Source organism: Rhyacophila brunnea, unplaced genomic scaffold (assembly GCF_057557595.1).
Source record: "Rhyacophila brunnea isolate RB1 unplaced genomic scaffold, BYU_Rbru_1.0 scaffold_21, whole genome shotgun sequence".
NCBI lineage: Eukaryota > Metazoa > Arthropoda > Insecta > Trichoptera > Rhyacophilidae > Rhyacophila > Rhyacophila brunnea.
Window position 1 is genome coordinate 2011986 of NW_028232871.1, and position 23973 is coordinate 2035958.

General features: G+C 33.5%; 1 protein-coding gene across 2 annotated transcripts; it reads right to left on the reverse strand.

The window, feature by feature from the left end:
- Positions 1-83: 83 nt before the first annotated feature.
- On the reverse strand, positions 84-23973 carry LOC147070601 (multiple coagulation factor deficiency protein 2 homolog). 2 transcript variants are annotated; one of them, XM_085948869.1, is made up of 6 exons: positions 23773-23913; positions 9032-9219; positions 6309-6432; positions 4164-4287; positions 1230-1401; positions 405-869 (listed from the first exon to the last, which is right to left on the reverse strand). In XM_085948869.1, the coding sequence occupies exons 2-5, from the start codon at positions 9217-9219 to the stop codon at positions 1271-1273; spliced, it is 567 nt and encodes a 188-aa protein (XP_085804995.1). In that variant the 5' UTR covers positions 23773-23913; the 3' UTR covers positions 405-869; positions 1230-1270. The 2 variants fall into 2 exon arrangements, with proteins under 2 accessions (XP_085804994.1, XP_085804995.1); XM_085948868.1 differs by having other exon boundaries at positions 84-1401; positions 23773-23973.

The following is a 23973-nucleotide window of genomic DNA, read 5'->3' on the forward strand; positions in this document are numbered from 1 at the left end:
TTCCATTGTTAATATAAAATTTTTATATTTACAAATAACATTGATAAAATCGGTCAAAAATAAATCTAGTATAATTTATACTATTTAAGACATTTATTGTTAATATTGTATACGTTCAATCTTGGAAATACATAAGTTTTGCTGTTTCTGATAGTAAAGACTTATAGAATGGGTTAGCGAGATTTAAAATAGTAAAGCAAATCATGGTGTACTTATGGCCTTTCCGCTTCATAAATCTAATTAGTCAGCCAAATATGAAACTGCCGTAAAACGTATGAGATCATGGTGGAATTACTTTGTTAATAGTGCTAAGCATTGTTTTTTTCCAATCTTTCTCATTTTTATTAATTTATGTGAAAAAATAAAATGAATCGGCAACTTACACATGGGAATAAATCAAACTTCATTCAAACTTAGTTTATTTCTAATGTAGTTATATTTGTTATTAAAAGTATTTTTTCCTGCTATATTTTCGTTTTTATTTTATTTTCCATAAAAATTGATAAAAAAATCAATCCTGAAAGTCTCGGAATTATGTTTATCAATCCCGGGATTCATAGGTATCGAAAATAGCTCGGGATCCCGGGATTGGAATCCCTAATTGCAACAAATCTTTCATAAATAATGAAGTTAGGTAGTGAATTATTTTACTATTTTATTACCTTTTCTTTGTGCATTCATAAAGTGATAATTTTATAAAAAATCTTATAATTATACAAAAATAAAATGTTAAAGTTATCAAGTATAGTATTATGATTTTTTTATAAAAGTTATTACAGTAAACAAAGAAATACAGAAGAATAATACACAGTAAAAATATTTTAAAAAAAATCGCAGAGGCTTGCGAACTCAGTGGTTAACTTTCAAAACTGGACATGTCCATATATGCCGAAAATGAGTTATTATCGGAATATTATTCTATAACCTCATACACACTTTGTTGACTTTCAAAAATAGCCACAAAACACCAATTTTATATGGAAAAGAGGTAGGTTGATATTCAAATAGGGACACGTCTAACGTTGTTGACATTCGAAATGAGACATGTCACTTTCAGCTAATGGCGGGACTGTATTGAGTCACGTGACCAAGTATGTTGTCATACAATCTGACAGTTTGGTTTTTGTCACGTGCGTGTTTTCGCTCTGTGTTTTTATTTGAAAAGTTTATTATTTATCTCTGAGGAGTGAGTAGTGGACATGTCCAGTTTTGAAAAATAGCCATTGAACTGTTTGCCTTGCTTTATAATGATTGTTCTAAAGACTATTGACTAAACTTCGACAACACTTGGTGGAGAAAGATTGAGAGTTTTTCCGTTCGCTCTTCCTATCGCGAATTCAGGATAGCTGATGAAGCCATCTCGGTCAGTGTCATCTTCCTCCAAAACCTTATCAATAAGTTCTGAAAACCAAAAAGTTTGACATTATTATAATTCAAAATACACGTAGATATACTAGCAAAGACTAGGAGATACCTAAATATTTTGCCAAGGAAGGCGGCCCACTTACTTATGCATGATTCTATAAAAAATAAAATTATAAAAAAATTTAAATAAAATTACTTATTTAATTAAATGATAAAGCTCAACGGTTTTAATACGTTTTTTTATCAGTTACCTATTCATTAATTAAAAATAATTACAAGATAAAAATAGCTTTTTATATAAGTACCACGTTTTTAAATTTTCTGTTGAATCATAATATAAGCTTGACAATTCTATGCATTAATAATTTAGGACAAATAAGGCAATTGTCAACAAATCATTTTTTTAATAATATATAAGTATATATATATTATATATACTTAGTATATTAATAATATAATATATAGTATATTAATAATTTAGTTGCCAGGACCACCCCCTTAGCAACCAATAATAGTGGATTGGATTACGGATTTCTTCCGAAATAACTTTTCATACAAAACAGAATTAACTGAAAATGAATTCAATTCTACTTAAAGATGGCTAAAAGTCTTATAAGATTGCATTGCCATCGTGTTCTGATATATTCTAAAAGTTTCAAATGTCTAGCTAGTCGGGAAGTTAGTTAAAAATCGATTGCAAGATTTGTACTGGATAAACAACCACCGGACAAACAAGAATACGAGCCAAGAAAAACGTGGTAAAATGAATGAGAAATTTAGTGTATAACTAGGTACATGCTTGTAATACATTTTTTTAAACCATGTCCGATCCTAATAAGATCATAATGGGCATCCGCAGAGTGGAGGTTTGTATTAGGTACCAGATTTCTGTTTTTACGAGAAATGGATGTTAACCACTTGCTCAACCTATTAGCAGCGCTCGAAATGGAAAGGTTTACGAACCGGAGTGCTCGACAGTTTTCTGAAGAACAATACATAGTTGTCATAGTTAGAAGACATAGTTAACAAATTTTATGTGTATTTCATAAAAATAAGTATATTAGATTTTCTATCTATCTAGCTCAGACGGTCATTTTTTTTTCCACGAGACGGACCGATAATTTTACCGATTTCACGAACAGGAACGGCGCTCCGGTCCATTTCGAGCCCTGCCTATTAAGTCCATAATCTGACTCAACCACAAATTGTTAAACAATATGTGTATTTTCCAGACCCAGGATTCGAACCTGGGACCATCGACGTTGTAGGTAGGCCAACGCGTGGTCATCGTGGGCGTACCATTTACATATGTATATATACTTGGAAGCTTCAAAATTGGAATTGAAATATATACATATTATGAATCGTCACGGCAGAATACCAAAGCAAGTCTCTGAAACAGTGGGGTTTTAATCTTGTGATTGCCAAAAACACATGAATTTAGTGTCAATGGACTGTGCGAATTTTAAAAATAACTACCTACTTATATACAAATTCCTGATTTTTAAATCTGATAATTTAGCCCAAAGCTTGCAAACATAGTTCGAGCTTACGAGGGAATTGACATTATTTACATATTTTTATATGAATAAGTATAATAATAATTTTCACCTCCTGGGAATTAAAAAAAACGGTCCTCCTTGATATGTAATATAACATTACCCTAAGATTCATATTCCAACATATTATATTATAGTTACATGTAAGTTGTACGTATGCAGTTCATCGTGGGACACTTATTCGTGCGCCGCAGTACGTAAAACATGAGTTCGTATAACACATTATCAAATGACGAGTTCTTCGTTGAACATTTCACCGTGGAATACATTAGTACGTATCTTACAAAATGCGGCGATAGTTTGCATATAGTACTGTTCCAATTAGATTAACCCTAACCTAACCTAACCTATCCTAGTAAAGACATCTCATAAAATTCGCCACATGTTGTAGCAAACGTACAAATATACTCCACGGTGAAATGTTCAACGAAGAACTCGTCATTTCATTAAATGTTACACGAACTCATGTTTCACGTACTGGGGCGCACGAATAAGTCGTCGGTGTTTTGTAAAAAGGGCGAATCAACCATTTTGGCGAAATCGAGTTTTTAATGAAAATACAATATGTACCCCACTAGCTTTGTTGTGTAAAAACGGCGAATTTTTATCTTCACAGGAAAATACTTAAAAACGATAATCGACTAAAATTAAATTAATTAAAATTACGAAATAAAAAGCAAATGTGACATATTAGGCCATTTAAAATATTATATAATAATACCTATTATAATGACAGTATTCTTTCTAAGCTTTATTATAAACTTGTTAGATATTTATAATCATCTACAGGTAAAAAACAAATAAATGTCAAAAGTTAAAAACCCTCCTCATGTAAAGTAGCATTTTGGTTGATTCGCCCTTTTTACAAAACAACGACGAAGTGTCCTGCGGTGAACTGTTTACGTATAAATTTCCGGATACGTTATATATATATATTTTTTTTAGAATTATTAATAACCATGTCCTTGCTTTATCGTACAAGGTGGTTGTTAATAATTTTGAACAATCACAAACACCCAGGCTTTGAGAAAAACACATAAATGTTTTTGTAATGACTGGGAATCGAACCCAGAACTCTCGGGTGGAAGGCCAGCGCCTTACCCACTGCACCACGAGAGCCGCCCGCTGTTACGTTATATTATAGCATATGGAACAACTCGTAGGTACTACTTATTACGAGAAACGCCACAGCGGTGTGAAAAAATAAAATGCCAAGATAATAATAAGAGAAATTTTAACCTATAAATCGCTTCATATCTTCTTCGGACGGAGACGTCGATCCATGATGATCCTCGTGTGGAGTATCGCTGTGGTCTTCATCAGGCAGATCTTCGTGGTCATGATCCATGGTATGATAAATAGCCTGAAAGTATTGCGTTGAATATTATAGTTCCTTATTTTACATAAAGCATTCATTATTATATTGGATTTCGAAGTAGTGTAAAACGTAACACATTGTCTGCCGATTTCAAAAGGTACTCGCTTAACTATAATCCATGCTGGCGGCGAAAATGGATTTGTGCCAAATGCTTTATTTAAATTTAAATTCAGTTTAAAAAGTGGCGATTATCACGACAAGATGAACTACAGTAATTATGAAAATAATTAAAAAATAATTAAATGGCATTACCAACGAAATTATGTATTTCCGGTATTATTATTATTGTCTTGATTTGTGTATTTCTCTATAAATTTATAACTAATCTGTTAAATAACGATACTGATATCGTTAAGACTAATTCATAAATTCCAAAACATTGTATATCCCCAATCCCAACTAAATAAATAACAATAATACACGATTAAATTATGTTCTTCTTATTATTTATTTTACTTTATTAGCATTATACTGCCCTTTCTAGGAAGAAGGCAGTAACTCGCGAAATTTGTGAAATTGAGTTATGAATTCCATCCGTCAGTGGCGAAGGGTGGAGGTAGGCTGTTAAGATCCGCCATAATAAGTGCACATTAACCTCTTTCAGTCAAATGTATATGTTTTTTTGAAATAAGACTACAATTTACAGATGGTATTGGTTGGGTTTTAAAAATCAATTAAACCCTGCGAAACCAAGCCATAATACTCGTAGTATTGGTATATTTTAAGCGATATGACAAAATTGTGCACATTTTTTCATTCTTACTTATTTGTTTTCGTTAGATTAAGAATACGTATTACACATATTGTTGGTTCATTTTTTTAATTCATCAAGCTATGCCTAAACCAAACTATAATACATAAAAAATATTATTCTATCTATAAAATATCCAAATTTATGTATGATTTAATTACATAATTTTAGATATTTTATAGATATACGAGTATTTTTTGACTATTATCTATTATGGCTTGGTTTTCGCAGGGTTTAATTGAATATTAAAAACTAACCAACACCATCTGTAAAATGTAGTCTTATTTCAATGAAAACAAGTATGTATGACTGACAAAGTTTAGTGTGCAATATTTATGGCGGATCTTAACAGCCTACCTCCACCCTTCGCCACTGCCATCCGTTAGGTAATTTTGAAAGCTATATATTATGTTCACTTTAAAATCAGTATTATCACTAAAATACGGTTAAAATTCTTACTGAAAAATAAACATCTGTTGAAATAATACAAATTTCTTAGCAAAAAGCCAGTAATTGCACCTATTTATTGGAGTTACTGCTTGTTTATTATTTCTTTATTTGTATTTTAACATCCTACTAATAAAAATTATCACCACTTTTTATTAATTCACGGTATATAAGTTTAAAAAATAACACATTATGTCATTTATCACGAAAGTGTGTGAGAATCAGTTACTGCCTTCTTCCTTAGAAGGACAGTATACTTATAGTTGAAAATGCCATTTGTAATTATTCTTCGAAGTCCTAATGATTATATGTATTATTAAATGATATTGCCAACGAAATTATGTATTTCCGGTATTATAATTGTCTTTAAGTGAAGTTCTCTATACATTTATAACTAATCTGTTAAATAACGATTAAGGCTAATTCATAAATTCCAAAACATTGTATATTCCCAATCCCAACTAAATAAATAATAATACACGATGTTTTCATTCAATTGTAGCTATCAGTATAAGTACATAATAAATAGGTACCTATGTTCTAACGTACGCATTTTTATTCCATATTTTATTCAAATATGCTTATTTACTGTAATACTTCATACACACCTGTGTCAATACTATCAAAGAACACCAACACAACTGCAAATCGTTTTTAGCGTACAACAATGTCTCTGTAGAGTGTTTTACCTATACAGTAAGTAATATTGATTTGATACAGATAAAACTAAATGTCTTGATAGAAAATCTAAATACGCAGTGAGAATGAGTAAACTTATAATGTTTCCAAATGAAAAAAAAATTAACACCTTCAGCATTTCTAATCCATCTAATAATGTATTGTTGTCGAAATCGTGGAGTTTAAAATAGTGGAATTCCAGTTCCTCGTCGCTCATATCTTCCAATGGCCTCCCCAAGTCTTCTTGGAGATGCCTGAAGAAAGAAAGAAAACAGTATTATTGCTACTGTCTGTTATAATAAAAATAGTTAATCACACAGAAAAACGGTGCGGGGGGGGGGTCCACTTTCAAAAAAATCCATGGTTATTTTTTATTGATTTTTAAAGCGGCGGGAGGGGGTGGGTTTAACAAACTCTACCACAGCGATTTCCAAACTGGGAGGCTCGGAGTGTTGCAAATGGAGGCGCGAAAAGTTTAATACAATAAATTAATGTAGTCATAGGTATGCAGTTTGCAAATGCATTGTTTATAAAACGGCCGCTAGTTATAAACTACATAAAAAACAGTCATATAAGGTTGTTTGCAAACCTGTCTGAAAATATGGAGACTAATTTTATAATACCTCACTTCTATACTATTGTGAAGCGCGCTGGCTATTTCGTGAAAAAATGAAATAAAAGGGTCAAATCATAATGTTGAAATTTGAGACAAATTTGTTTAGGAACGATAATTTTGTGTTAAACTTGTCTATTTGATTGAAATTTAAAAAAAAATCAGTGAATAAATCAATGCAAGGACTACTAATGCATTCACTGATTTAAAAAGACAAGTTCATTCATAAAAAAATTGGAGCTTTGGAAATCAAAATTACAAAAAAAAATATATTTACTGAGTTCTTGGTTAGTTTGCTAATGCACTTTTCACATTATTTTATTAATAGTAAAAAAAAGTCTACTTTGTTTCAGGACTATTAAATATTTTAAATAAGTGGTTGTGCGTTGCAATTTGATGTGCTACCTATACGATGATTGATATACTTAAATGATAACTCCCGTGTATAATTTAGGAAACACTATATTAGAGCACCACACTGTCTTTAACCTCAGCAATAGGCCCGCCAAATATCCTGGCCTGGGGGCCCGCTTCAGGATGTGGGACCCATGATAGAATCCATTTGTCAATGAATGATGAAATGAATGAAATGATGAAATTTAAAAATTAATAATTTTTATTTCATGCGATGAATTAGTACACTGTTGACTATTTAAAAGGGTGTCTGTATTATTAAATGAAATAAAGGGGGGAGAGGCGCCAAGATTAGATTTTTTTTAAAGGGAGGCGTAGTAACATAAAGTTTGGAAACCACTGCTCTACCAGGTGCCACTAACTACCATATTTACCAATGGATTATACTGTCACACTTTTACAGGTACATTGCACATACATACCCAGTGACGTCCCGTTGGGGTAGGCAGATTGAGAATCGCTTGGGGGCGGCAGTTACACAAAAGAAATATATACCTACCTAATCTTAGTAATAACGGAAATATCTTTCCATTAAAAAAATTAGCTCACTGACTGGAAACAAAATGTATTTATCAGGTAGGTACTATAAAAGTTTTAACAGGACTTTTTTTGTCGGGTTCGCGATGTCTAGTTTACTTCCGTTGTCCTTGGACATAATGTTCTTGGTGAACAGCAATGACACGTGCATACCTAATTTAAAATTTATCCATATAAGTTTGCCAGTCACTCGCGAGTTTTGGAAGTTGTCAGGAGTATTTTTAACTGTACCTATCTGAAACCGTAGACTCGCAATATTGTATATTGAAGCACAGATGGCATTTATATTAGATTTAGTGGTATACATCTTGTTAGTAATGCATAAATACAACACATTTCTTAGATATTGTAGTCACGAAAGTATGATAAAAAGTACTGTATAACTCGCATGAGACGGCATTTTGACACTGCTCAGGGGCGGCATCTTGTCTAGGGACGTCACTCCACATACCCAGATACTCCGCTATTTGATTCAAGGAATACACACTCGGCATGCGAGCACTTTGATTCTAGCGATGAACACCTAGTATATTGCAGCTATTACTACGGATATCTACGAGTTATTGTGGCCTCTACATTCACAAAATAAATGGTTATTGAATGAGTTTGGGATATCGGTCATAATTATTAGGACCGTTAGTGATCAAAATGTTTTACGCTATTACATTCAGTGACGTCCCGTGGGGGTAGGCAGATTGAGCGTTGCTTGGGGGCGGCAGTTACTCGAAGTGCGGCAAATCAAGGAACATCATTAGGTGTATATAGGAAGGTATCTAAACTTAGTAATAACGGAAATATCTTTCCATTAAAAGATTGAGCTCACTGGTTGGAAACAAAATGTATTAATTAAAGGGTTTAACGATGTCTAGTTTACTTCCGTTGTCCTTGGACGTCACATTCTTGATGACTAGCTATGACACGTGCATATTTGCGAATTATATTTGAATTATAGGTGGGTACATACGGACCTAATCAATTTATCCAAATATTTTTGCCAGTCATTCGCGAGTTCTGAAAGTTGTCAGGTGTATATTTAAATGTATCTGAAACCGTAGACACGCAATATTGTCTATTGAAGTATGGCAAATAAATTTAATGGTATATATTTTGTTAGTGATTTATTTTATAGGTACAATATATTTGAAATGATGATTAAAAATACTTTATAAAAAATGGGGCGGCATTTTGTCTAGGGACGTCACTGATTACATTTAATAATATGACTAGATTTAATTTTGTTTAATCCGTATTCTGGAAAAGAATTTCTAAGAATGAAAAGTAAATCGTACGCTGTGTCGTGTATAAGATTTGTGTCGCTGGTGAGCTTCTCCCCCGTCGGTTTGTGATGTTTCTGCCCTGGAGGCAGTGGCGCTTCTCGCGGATGGTGTGGCCCTCGACGCATCGGATTGCCACCACCTCCTGCCGCCGCCCCTGTGCCCAGCACCACCGCCCAGCTTAGTGGTAGAAGCAATTCCATCTAAAGAAGAAAACAATTAATATAAAAATAATTACAAGATAAAAAGAACTTTTTATATACAACGTTTTTAAATTTTCTGTTGAATTATTATGCTCAATATGCTCAATCTTGTACTTGATATGAAGTAAATAAAAAACAAATAAGCAAACAAATATAGAATACTAAAATTGTCATTTTGACATTTCATTTTGATTTCCATAGTAACGCACATATATATTAATAATTTATTTGCTAGGACCACCCTCTTATCAACCAATAATAGTCTTTTACTTTTTACTGATTTTTCTGAAATAACTTTCCATACAAAACAGAATTAACTGAAAATGAATTCAATTCTGCTTAAAGATGGCTAAAAGTATTAAAAGAATGCATTGGTATCGTGTTCTGATATATTATAAAAGTGTCAAATGTCGAGCTAGTCGGGAAGTTAGTTAAAAATCGATTGCAAGATTTGTACTGGACAAACAAGAATACGAGCTAATAAAAACGTTGTAATAATAGATACTATCGACCTACGGTACGTGATGGAATTTGAATTGTAATTCTGATTGGTTTTAATGGTGTACTGTTATATTTGAGGTATTTTTGTGATCCAGGTTTCGTATAGTACCTGAAGATGCCGAAAGGCGAAACCCGGTTAGCCAAAAAAGACCGAAATGGAATAGTACAAAACTTAAATTAATGTGAATTAGAATTATTATTATTATATGAAGAGAAACGAGATGTGGCGTTACGAATATTGAAAATCGTGCTAAATCTATTTATCAATAATTGAATAATTACAAGATAAAAAGAACTTATTATATACAACGTTTTTAAATTTTCTCTTGAATCATATAAACTTGACTTGAATACTTAAATGTCATATTAACATTTCATTTTGATTTCCATAGTAACGCACGTATATATTAATAATTTAGTTGCTAGGGCCATCCGCTTAGCAACCAATAATGGTGTCGAAATAACTTTTCATACAAAACAGAATTAACTGAAAATGAATTCAATTCTACTTAAAGATGGCTAAAGGTATTAAAAGCATGCATTGGCATCGTGTTCTGATATATTCTAAAAGTTTAAAATGTCTAGCTAGTCGGAAAGTTAGTTACAAATCGATTGCAAGATTTGTACCGGGCAAATAAGAATACGAGCTAAGAAAAACGTTGTAAAAAATACATTTCGGGCAATAAAGCCATCCTCAGAATGATCGACATATAGGTATAACTAAAATTACATATCGAAATAGCGAACGTTAATTATTCGTGGTTTGACCCCTGTAGGTACATTGCAGTCTACAGCGGCATATATGGCATGCATGGTTTATTATTATATTTAATCAATTAGTTTTTATTATTTATAATTATTATATCAGAATCAAAAGTGGAAGTGTCGTGGGGAGCGAGGATAGGATAAGGGTACTTTTCAAGAACCATCACAATATTTCGGCAGCGATTTTATAGCGCTATAGAACGGAGTGTAAGGACTTTACCCGGAGTCGGGGGCGTAGTTATATTATACCCAAAACTGCGGGGGGGAACCGTAATTCTGCTGATAGCCGCTAAGACGTCCGCAGTCACGATAACCGGCAAGGTCACAGAACAGATTAATAAATATAATTCCGATAGGCTGGCTGTACCCTTAGACTGTAGATACAGGCTGTACCAGCGCTGGAAATGGAAAAATTTACGAACCGGAGCGCTCGACAGTTTTCTGAAAATTTTTACATAGTAAAGTTATCAAAGTTTTATCAATTTTTTGTCCATAAAAATAAGTGTGTTAGATTATCTATTATATGGCCTATCCAGCTCAGACGGTCAAATTATTTATTCCACGAGACGGAGCGATAATTTTACCGATTTCACGAACAGGAACGGCGCTCCGATGCGTTCCGGTCCATTTCAAGCCCTGGGCTGTACCCATGGCCCCCAGATCCTGAACCGGGCCCCCAGGCTAGGATGTTTGGCGGGCCCCCCTACCCATCGCTGAAGGTAAAGGCAGTGTGAAGCACTACAGTAGCATTTTTCATGATGCACGCGGTAAAATTAAGGTGTATTTTTAGCGATTTTTTGTATTTTTAATATGTAAATCTATTTGAATTATAGAGTTATCGAGTATCAGCACACAGTTAAAAATTGCATCGTACAATCAAATATTTAAATTATTAATAACAATTTAACTAAAATAGCGCAGCAGGCGACTTTTTTACTATTAAAGCAAATTTGTAGTCTGTGTTTATCTCACTTATCGGTCGACTCATCACGCCGGGCCCTTCCTGAGCCCTGTCAGCCCCCCCCCCCCCTTGTGGGGGCCATGGCTGTACCCCAATACACTTCATTTTGAAGCATGGTTTTGAATGTGTGAGTGTCCTACGAAAATGAACCATACATTATAGACGTGCAATAATGTGTGTTGCAACCTTAAAATACACCAATATTGAATGAGTGTCAGAACGAAGGACAAGCTTAGAAAGGCGTATTCTTGACACGTGTTTAAGTTTATCTCATATTCTTCCACACTCGAGATCGGTTGCCTCTTACTCCACACCCGTTAGATATTTCAGTTTCCATTAATTCTGTGTTCCCTGGGTAAGGTTATACAAAGGTAGGTATACGGACTTAAAATATCTTTGAATAGATGTTAAAACAGTTTTAAGAGAGACTATTAAACAGTTAGACATAATAAATAATGTAGAAATAATTGCAAGATAAAAAGAACTTTTTATATACAATGTTTTTAAATTTTCTGTTGAATCATATAAACTTGACTTGACTAGCTTAAACGATCAAAAAAAAATCTACTTGATAGAAATAATACTGAAATGTCATTTTGACATTTCGTATTGATTTCTATAGTAACGCACGCATATATTAATAATTTAGTTGCTAGTACCTTAGACCCCTAGCAACCAATAATAGTGGATTGGATTACGGATTTCTTCCGAAATAACTTTTCATACAAAACAGAATTAACTGAAAATGAATTCAATTCTACTTAAATATGGCTAAAAGTATTAAAATAATGCATTGGCATCGTGTTCTGATATATTCTAAAAGTTTCAAATGTCTAGCTAGTCGGGAAGTTAGTTAAAAATCGATTGCAAGATTTGTACTGGATAAACAATCACACCGGACAAATAATAATACGGCCTAATAAAAAGGTTGTAATAATAAGGTAATCTCTGAACTTTTTGCAATGCAGTTATTTATCTCATGTTTCTCCGTCGATGAGTTTTGTCTCATATATGCACATATAGCACGAGTTTGCTTGAAAGTTAGTTTTAAAACCACTAAACATAATATAGCCATGACAATCAGCGTAGCCCCCCATCTACGCGGCGCGTAGAAAGAGATATCTACGATATTTTACTAATAACGTATTCTGTATTAGATCAAATCGAACAATATTCCATCGTAGTTTCAGATTTCGTTGCAAAATAACACTTTGATATTCATACGAGAATTCATCTCAAGGGAACCGGTATTTAAAAAAATTGACTGGGTAAATAAAAACCAAATACTCGCGCTTTAAAATGTACTGAAAATAATAATATAATTTGATGTATACTTATTATATACTTACAAATTAGTGAGATTATTTTATACATACATAAGTAGCTCAAAATGTTAAATGGAATAACAGTCTTTAAACTTGTGACATTCAAACAAAGTTATCATCGAAAAACGGGGTTTACAACTTAAATTAATTTATCTAATATATATAAATATTATTTTTACCACGTTTTTACTAGCTCGTATTCTTGTTTGTCTGGTACAGATTTTTTCTTGTGTGTCCAGTATAAATTTTTTCTTGTTTGTCCAAGATTTGTATTGGACGGTTGAAGATTTTTAACTAACTTCCCGACTAGCTAGACATTTGAAACTTTTAGAATATATCAGAACACGACGACAATGCATTCTTTTAATACTTTTAGCCATTTTTAAGCACAGTTGAATTCTTTTTCAGTTAATTCTGTTTTGTATGGAAAGTTATTATTGTTGATTGCTAAGGGGGTCCTAGCAACTAAATTATTAATATATACGTGCGTTACTATGGAAATCAATATGAAAGGTCAAAGTGACATTTCAGTATTCAATATTTCTATCAAGTACAATAAAAAGTTGTTATTAATACATATTTCTGTTCTTCTATTATGTGTTATGAAAAAATACTCGAGAAAAAATATCTATAATGTAGAAGTAGATGATGTTACGCAGATTTCAGGAATAAGTACCTACCTAAGAAGTATGTTACCGTGGAACATGTGATTCAGTACCTACCTACCGAAATGCTAGGTTGTGTGTTATGAATTTTACTATTTGTAATTTAGAAGTCTTTGATAGCAATGTTGACATATGGACAACTGAATCACCCCTTGCGTTGAATATTCAGTGACAACGAGGGGTAAAATGAATACTTTTAAAACTATTCTGGTATGCCGTAATAGGATCTAATTATCCTACATTTACATTCAAGGAATTGTGTTCTACAAATATATATAATATAAGTAAATGCGTACATAAAATGAACATAATACGAATGATACAATAAAAGGGTTGTGGGTTGAATGGTCTCTGTCAGTGTCTGCCAAACTGTGTGCCGCGAAAGAAGAAAAATATCATTACAACTACGGGAAAATTGAAATCTTTCGCTGACGAGTTGGAGCTGTGTACCAGAAAAGTTACAAATAACTGCTTGATTGCTACCCAGGTGTATACGCTTCCTCAAATATTTTTTTAAATGTCGGAAATACAGAAGATAGAATACCTCTCTGAACCATTTTATACGTATTTCCCATCACTTGTTTGTACAATCATCAATTCTTTCAATGTCTCATTTTCTGACATAGAGCTTGTCAGCTTTTTGCATATCGGTTGGAGTCACAGACATTACACATCTATTGCCGTTTGGGCCGTTGTATCTTGACGAAGGTTTCTCAGTGCTAATGGAAATTGAATTTAAAAAAAAAAACAGGAACGATCAGAATTGGTAGATGAGGTGTTACGTATTTTTTAAAAATCTAATTTAGAGCCGCGTTATAATTATTTCTTAAAATCAATTGCACCCTTCTCACTAATAAAATATATTATATCAATATTATCTACATAACATTATGTATATACTATATACATTGTATTATGTTATGGTTTCCTATACATACTAAGATTTTATTTTAATATTCATATTAATAAAGTATCTATACCTATTTTTTGGGGATTTTTATTGCGTTTATCACGAAATAAATTTCCCTTTTCCAGTGTGACGTCGGGTAAAAAAGTTTGGCAGACACTGCAGTCGACATTCTTATCATATACGCTGTAGAAATTAATATAAATTATAAAACATTACTACTTATTACGCAAAAAATATTTCCAACCATCCAAAACTAAAAATATGGGAGATAAGTTTTAGACCTAAAATAAATTACGATAAAAATACATTTTAAATGTATACAAATCCAACCTATAGATACAGATTATTAATTATTAGATCATTGTATTAGTATCGGTAGGTATAATAACATACTATCTTTAGCCCGGTCGCACACTAAAAATTGTGACGACTGGTCATAAATCAAAACGGGGCGCAATGTTCTAACTCACTTCCTCCGCACAGACGAGGTCATACCACGACAGTGACGTCATGCGACTGGCCGCAAAAATTAAAAAGCAGGTTCTGCACACACGCCGGAAGCGACATTTTGCGACTGCATGTGTGACTGGGCTTAAGGTTGTGACATTATTATTCAATTCCAAATATATCAATCGATACATCAGTTGGTTGGTATCTAAAATTTCATATCGACAGTCTTATGACATGAAAAGTATATTTGTAGGAAGGTTGTTCTGTTGGACTTACTGTCACCACATTGAGATTTGAGTTCCAAATTGTATGCATTAAAAGTAAACAGAAGAAGTTGTCAAACCTGTTACCAGACTTCTGACATACCCATGTAATTATATGTCCTATTTTTATTACTATAGCAATATTTCGCATGTACCTATATCAAATTCCGTTTTAAGGCTATACGTATACTATAAGCACTTCCGGGTGCAACAAGTCACAATTACTCCAGAGTAGTTGACCATCCTACCGGTGGTGACAGTCGCAAGCCAAGTGTACGTCGATGTTATCAAAGCGCGTATGTGGAAGCGTTGATGCGCGGTAATGCAGTGAAGCAAGTTACGAGAGGTCTCGTAATGGACCAAGGTTTTGAAACAGGGTAATTTATGATGATCATGTCATAAAACCCAAGAAAAATAAAGCGCGCTAATTATTCTCAAATATTGAATGCTCGTTACATTTAAGAGACGAACTATAATGCATAGTATTATGATAAAGACGTACCTAACATTGAAGATAACATATTCTTTAACGCGTGCTTAGGTATATCCCATATTTTTACGCTCGATATCCGTAGCCTGTTATTCCACAACCTGTAGGGTAGGTACATAAGCCAAATGCTATTAATTTTGTGTTCCCTGGTTTTGAAGCAAATAGTATCATTCTGTTTTTGTATGCTACGAGGCGTGTTTGGACGTCCCATATAAACACTAATGGAAATACAATCCACTAAGTGTGTAGTTATTGTGTCAGTGGTTGTGGTTTTGGATATTATTATTTATATATTATAAGAACTTATAATATTATATATTCTTAATATTCTATACAAAATGCGTTTGATCTAGAGGTGAGTTGGAAATACTGTCACCAGTTTGTGTACTCAAGTCTCGAATGAAACTACCCATACTCAGTATGTGTGACCCAATAAACTTATTCCAAAAAACTTGTGATGATATCATCGCGAGTCGCTGTTCTGTGCACTCGCCAGTTGGTAGACTTTCAACACTAATGACATTAAATGCGCGCGAACGAGATAGCACTTGAATAGGTACATGTATATTTTAATTTATTAGTCTATTGCATTCGAATGTATAAACAATAGGTCATAAATTTTGAGTCACAGCACAGTGGTGAGATGACGCACAGGCTTAGGCTTGTTATAATTATGACCGTTCAAAACATGTTTAAAATAAAAAAAATACTGTTATTCACTTTTGTTAACAAAAATATTATAACCTAACAGAAGAACAACTCATAAATTTAAAATTTTATAATAAAAGGGACATTTCGAAAAGCGGAGCTCATCGTATTTTTAGCGATTCTATAGAAGCCGATACACAGTCTGAGTTCCCTGAGCCGATACGTATTTCAAAAATACTAATATGGAGTTGGTTTTAGTTCCAGGACTTGTCGCATACGCACGCCAAATGCTCTATATAGTATTCCAAATACTAGTACTTAAGTATTTTGGAACAAGTTTCGATACTAAGTATTTTTTTATACTGGTAGTAAGTATACTTAGTCTTCAAAATCGACCAGTTTTCTCACCTCTAGTTTGATCCTTAAACGACACAGCATTTACTTTTCAATTAAGTACCCAGTTTATTTTTCCACAGCAAATGATTTCATACTAATTGCCTGCGGCTATGTATCCACTTTATCATTCACTACTTCAAATAAAGGACTAATGCATCCCAATGAAACTTATGTACGGTAGGGGAGATTTCAAAAGCTGATGAGGTGTTATCTGAAATCACACCCTGTATCAAAGGGATTACGTGCAAATGCATTGTGAATTAATCGCATTTTACAATCGAAAACAAAAACCTATAATATGACAGTAATTAGTAGCTATTATATAAAATATCAGTTTGGATCTCTGTATGGCTGCGAGATCCTCAACCGAGACCCTCAACATGAGAGATGTCCAAAGGCTAAGAGTCGCACAGCGAGGCATGGAGAGGTGTATGTTGGGCATCACGCGAAATGACCGTAAGAGAAACGAATGGGTTAGGAAGCAGACAGTAGTACGCGATGTAATAGACGTTGCCAAACAGCTGAAATGGAGATGGGCGGGGCCACAGAACAGATAATAAATAGAATACCGATTGGCTATATTCAATACGCCGCACGTTGAAGCAGGGTTTTTGAATATGTGAGTGTCCTACGAAAATGAAGCACGCATTATGCACTTGCAATAGTGTGTGTAATACACCAACATTAAATGAGCGTAAATGCATAAACCGAGAGCAGTTTTCAGTATTAGACGTACAACGTATTCTTGACACGTGTGTAAATTTAACCCGGATTCTTCCTTAGTCGAGACGGTTACCTGCTATCGCCTTACCCGTTGGGTATTTCAGTTCCCATTATTTATGAGTTCCCTGGGCGGGGCACATTGCTCGCCGAAAGGACGGCCGCTGGACAAATGCCGTCATCCAGTGGTACCCAAGGGGCGTGAAACGGCCACAGGGTCGCCCTAAAAGCCGCTGGATTGACGAACTGGTAAAGTTCGGCGGAAATACGTGGCAGCGAACGACACAGGACCGAGAGATTTGGAAGAAGCTTGGGGAGGCTTTCATCCAGCGGTGGATTGACCCCGGCTGATGATGATATAAAATATAATAGCAAAATTAAATAGGTACGTAAAATTGGTTGTGTCCGGAAATTTGTAAGCATGCCGTAGTTCATCGTGATTTGTTGTATCGAAATAGATGACCTTATATTAATTATTATAATTTATTAAATAATTTTTTTTTCCGACCATGTCCGATCCTAATAGGATCATATGGGCCTCCACAGAGTAGAGGTTTGTATTAACAGATTTTGTTTTTTACGAGAAATGGATGTCAGCCACTTGCTCACCCTATTAGGTTCATACCCTGACTCACACACACATTGAAAAACAATATGTGTACTTGGAAGACCCAGGATTCGAACCTGGGACCCACGGCGTGATAGTCCAACGCTTAAGCCGCGCGGCCACCGTGGGTTACCTAATTATTTAAACCACTCAAAATTACGTAACAAAAACCACCGGTATACAAGGTAAAGATATAAGAAAATATGTAGGTAAGTAAATTAGAAATCCAATCATTTTTTTATAATTTATATAAAATTCTGGTAGGTTCTCGTGTCAAGTCTACCTAACTATCAATTATTTGATTATAATGATAGCGTTATTATGAAACATTTGACTCCAATAAACATACAATAAAAGTTATTGTTGAATCTAATAAAACTGGAATAATACTTTCCACGAACAACGCGTTTTTTTTAAATGCTATACGGGAATCTGTTTCCGATAAGGTAGATTCATGTACTTAACCAAAATTCATTGGTACCTTTGGAATGCGATATGTTGCCCTTTTCAACGCATGCTAGAGGTTACGTATATCTTTATTCTGGAAGAAATAAAAACAAAGAAACGGCTCTCCAAAATATATCTCCAAAGAGTTCTAAAATACTTTGGTTAAATAGACAGACGTAAACACAGTAATTTTAAAAATTTGTTACCTGCGTAAATATGGAAGGTCAATGAGGAAGAGAGAGATATTATCTAAGGAAGGACGGTACAGGGCTTTCAATACATCTATGCGGATCAATGACATTAATATGGACGAAGCATCTGGAAAAAAATGGCACTCACTTTTTTGTCGGGTCTGCCGAATGGCATAATCTGTTCTAACGCCATTACAATAAAGGTGATATTGCTATAACTACCCAATGCTTTTTGTCGGGTCTGCCCCGAATGGTTCGGTTCGAACGGGTTCGCTCAAATTAACATTGACAGTAGAAACACTGTTCTAACGCCATTACAATAAAGGTGATATTGGTATAAATTCCCGATGCGTGATATCGCATAATAGAAATTGAGTGACGTCTACCTATACATGTGCTAATGTCGCTATACGCGAATTTACTTGCTAGGTACCGTACTGAGTGCGTTGTCCATTAATAATGTCATTGATGCGGATGGCGGAATGCAGGGATCGCTGGTACACAAGGGGAGAGGGGATTCGGGTTCAGATCCCTACCCAGAAACCCGAAGAAATACAAATTATGTAGATAAATGTAATATTAATACTTCATATTCTTGGTCGCTACCGCGTCACGTTCAAATATGAACGGGTCTCACTCCTCTCGGTATTCTATGACACGCAAGACTCATAAATTGGTGCAACTATCTGGGGCATTCAATTTTTGCGTTAATATTTCGATACGGCATGTCTAAAAGACAAAACAGTTTCGTATTCAATATTCTTTGTCATTGGTGAGGGTGTATGGTGCATGAAGACGCCGAAAGGCGAAACCCTGGTCACAAGAAATTACTCAAATGGAACGATTTGTAAATCATAGAATATGTTTTGGATTAGAATCTAACGTATTCTAAGTTTTTAGAGGTTTTTCTTATAAGCATTTTATTTAATCACAAAACATTTCGGATATATTATATTATCCCCACATTAGAAAGATCGAAATTATTTTCCACAAATGAGTATTAATTCTGACTGCGATCATTTTTCTATCGGGAAAGGCGTCAGTAAGCCGATATTGGTCGCGGTGGGGCGCTAAAGCTCGGGGACTATCCCCTGAAATCGCCCGCGGTGTATTAGTTAGGGTCCCTGCGGGGTGCTCGTTCGTACATCGCAAGCGAAGAGCAAGTGCCCGCTTGGCCAAGGGTGGGATTTCATTGGGGTGTATTTCAACATAAAAGCTTATATATATATTTTATTTTTTTTGAAATATCACTCTATTAAATAATATACTATATTTTATAATTGAATAATAGTATGTCGGGACCTAATTATTACACTCTATAATAGTATATTCCAGTGGCGAAGGATAACTTTTGAAAAGAGGTAGGCTATAGAGGTCTGAGAAAAAGAGCACACTTGTCAGGTATACTTACGAAAAATAAGAAGATTATACGATATTACTACTAATGAATAGGTACACACTAATGACAACGACACACTTATTCAATGAAACTTCGAAAACTCACTGACGACATAAAATTGAGCGATGAGTTTAAATTACGTATTTTTCAAAACATCAAAAATAGAAAAAAAATCTTTTTATTTTTAAAAACAACCTATATTAATATGCGATTAAACGTCATATATATTTTTTTAATTACCTAATTATTAATTATTTTAGACAAAGTGCAATCATGACAATAATATAATGCGAGAAGGTTTTAGGTTCTGTGATAGGAGCCTACCATATTTCATACAATTCAATAGACTGACTGAGGTTACGTGTGGTTAAGACCATACGAAAAAATATCACAATTCCTTGAAAAATAATCCTACATTTATTTACGTCAAAGCAGATGGCGCGCTGTGATATATTTTTTAAACTTTTGCAGCTGTATAATACATTCGTACATATATGACACCCGTCGTTGGAAAATTAAACTATTTTTATAGAATATAAAATAATCAAGTGATTGTTTAAATATGTCAATATCCAATTAAAATATTTTTCCTTCCTTTAAATAATCACCTAGTATGGAGTCTTCGTCACTGGTATAGGTATTCCATTGAAAAGCAAATTTAAAAATAATTCTGATCAAAAATGTATGTGTTTATTTTTGTTGTAGAATCTCCCGAAGAGACGGCTTAAGATGCGAGGCCCGATTGGACCTACTCGGTTAAATTGCCCTAAAAACCGGATTTGCATAATATAACCGATATTAATCTTATTGCGAGGGATACATAATACATCGATGTTAATAATCGCATTGCATTGAAGTGACGAAATCATTAAGTAACTCGAAATTCAATTTTTTGAAGAAAACAAAAGTAATCTGATATACTTACTAGTTTTTGAACATCTTTGACAGCAATTTATGAAAAATATTAACCAATACAGTTTTATTTCATTAATATTTGCATTGTAATTTGTAATTTATCGTGTGTTACAGTGATATGTATATCATTTGAATATTTAAATGTAATCAATCGTATAGAAACATTACTTATTAAAAAGTGACAGGCGACATTGTAATTATTTTTTTTATAAAAAATGATTTTTTACGTTTGATATCTCTAAAAGTGTATATTTAAAAAAAATGCTCCATGCAATCTGAAGATCAAGCAGGTGTATATAAATCAAAGTAAAAATCTAAAATAATTAACATAAGTGCCGTTAACATGTGATGCTTGTGACCGTGGGTTCTTCAAAATCTATTAGCGTAATAATTATAAAGGGTGCTTATCATGTGAATGTGATATGAGATTATTGGCTAATAATTATTAGTTTAATATATTGTTTAATATCTATATTTTGTTAAAAATTAACCTCAAGAAAACAAAACTAGTATCAAAAAAAGCGACACCAAACACCAATACAAACCAATTGAACGTGTGACCCATTATAAATATTTAGGTATCTACAAGGGTTAATGAGAAATGGGCCCAGTCTCAGGAAATAAAAACTAGAATTGAGATCGCAAGGAGTACCTTTCTCAAAATGAGACGCCTCCTTAGCAATCGAGACTTTAACCAAGATCTGAAACTGCGTATGGTACGTTGTTATGTTATCTCAATTATTTTCTATAGTATAGAAATATGGATGCTAAACCAAGAGATATTACGAAGAGTTGAAGCTTTAGAGATGTGGCTGTATAGATGCATCCTCAAAATTTCTTGTACTGACCGGGTGACAAAAGTTGAAGATCTCAATCGAACAGGAAAGGACCGAGAACTTCTGCGTAGTATCAAAACCAAGAAACTACAGTACATCTGCCACATTATGAGAGGATAAAAGTACAGCATTCTCCAAATTGTCATTCAAGGAAAGATCAACGGTAAGCGTAGCAGAGGGCGATGTCGCATTTCGTGGCTTAAGAACCTCTGTGATTAGTACGAGTGCAGTTTAACTGAACTGTTCCGCGTAGCAGATGACAAAGCTAAGATTGCCTTGATGGTGGCTGATCTCCGCTAGGGGAATGCACAATAAGCATAAGAATAATAAATTGTATTAAAAATAGTCAAACTAATAACAAAATATTATTATATAATATACATATGGTCACATGGCTACACCCCTATAACAATTACACGTGGGGAGCACTCATCAAAAAGTATTTTTTATTGAAAGAGGTTTAAGTACATCTGCTTGAATTGTTAAATTTCAATTCGCTTTTTTTTGATGATATATTTTTTTGAAGTGGGTTGGTCCCTAGTTGACATATTGTAGTATTGTCATAATATCGCATTTTTATTTATTTATACGTCTTTATAATATATAATATAAAAGAAACAATAAAATTATTTAAAATAATAATATTCTGGTAAGAAAGGCGCAAGATGATTGATGCATTTGAGATGTGGTGTTGGAGGCGCACGTTAAGGACTCCATGTATGGCAAAGAGGACGAATATATTATCTATTATGCAAGAAAATACAACTGAAAGGCCGGTTTTCTATGTTTCCAGATAATTTTTCGTATCAATCCATGAAGAAAAACGATAATATTTGAAAAGGCGTATCGTCAGTGGAAGCTTCGAGGGTCGATACGGAAGATGAAAGCCACCAAGACGATGGCCCAATCAAGTAAAGGACGGTACAAATCTTCAGTTATCCAGACTATGAAATGCAGTGGTACTTGGAGACGACAACTTCATAAAATAAAGCACAGTCAGCATTGTATCAATCGTATAATCATCGTATAATAATTAAGATACGTTTAAAAGACAATCTAAAATACGTCATAGAGTGCTATTTGAGCATTGTATCAGTGTCAAGTTGAAGTACAGAGACACACGAAGACTAAAATACCATACATACAATTAAATACAAATTATATTATAACCATGAAAAGAAGACTATTGTATTTAAATTCTTTAAAAATCCCTATTTAGCCGTACCAATTCATTTGCACCCACGTTTTGCCTAGTTGGTAGAGCGGCGGTTTCTGTATTAAAACGAAACGATGGTCATGGGCTTAAACTTGCGGCTGGTCAAAAAATGGAAGCTGTTTTAAAATTGTGTTTGATTCAATGACCCACTGTATTAGATAAATGGCTAAAAATATTCCTCGTATAAAAAAACTGTTAATGTAATTTCCAGCTTTTCTATCTACATAAAATGCTCCGATTAGGACCGATTATGATAGTATTTACTTATTCATTGAAAAAATATTGTACTTATGATATATCTATTCTATCTATCTATGATACTTAGTTATATAGTTGGCAACACTGTTCTAAATCATACAACATTGTTCTATTTTTACCACATATAATCTGAAAACATGTCAGTCCAATAAAATCATATTTTAGTTATGTATACCTCAATAGTTCACGGGGATCGTATGTTAGCCATTATTTTCATTTACTTTATCGCTATTAAAACTAATAAACAAGCAAGATTAATGGGCAAGACTATATTATAAGCCAGCTTCTATAATACAATGGCCGAAAATAAAACAAACTGTATTAGTAATTTATTAGTAATGGGCAGCGTAATGCAATCTGGAAGTAAAGATTAAGATTATTTATTAGATAAATCTTTTTCATCAATTTGAATAGATACCATCATTGAAAATATCAATACAATATTTCAAACTAATTAGCAATGATGTGGTTAGTAGGTGTGTAAAATAAGTATTCTAAATTTAAAATAATATTAGGTTAAGATTTTTAAGGAATCTAACCTAGAAGTTTGGAAAATTAAGAAAAATAGAATTTTAAAACACAATACATACCTTTAAAATGAAAGTATATTCTTGGAGTATTCCTTACGTAACTAGATTATAGAAAAATACGCGTATTTTCATTCATATAAACGGAAAACCACTTTGACAGCATGGAAATAAACATTGGCATACTGTTTTTCAATCGATAGAAGAAAACCAGGGGAAGAACAGCTGTGCCATACTATTTTGTACCTTAAAGTAACGTGACAT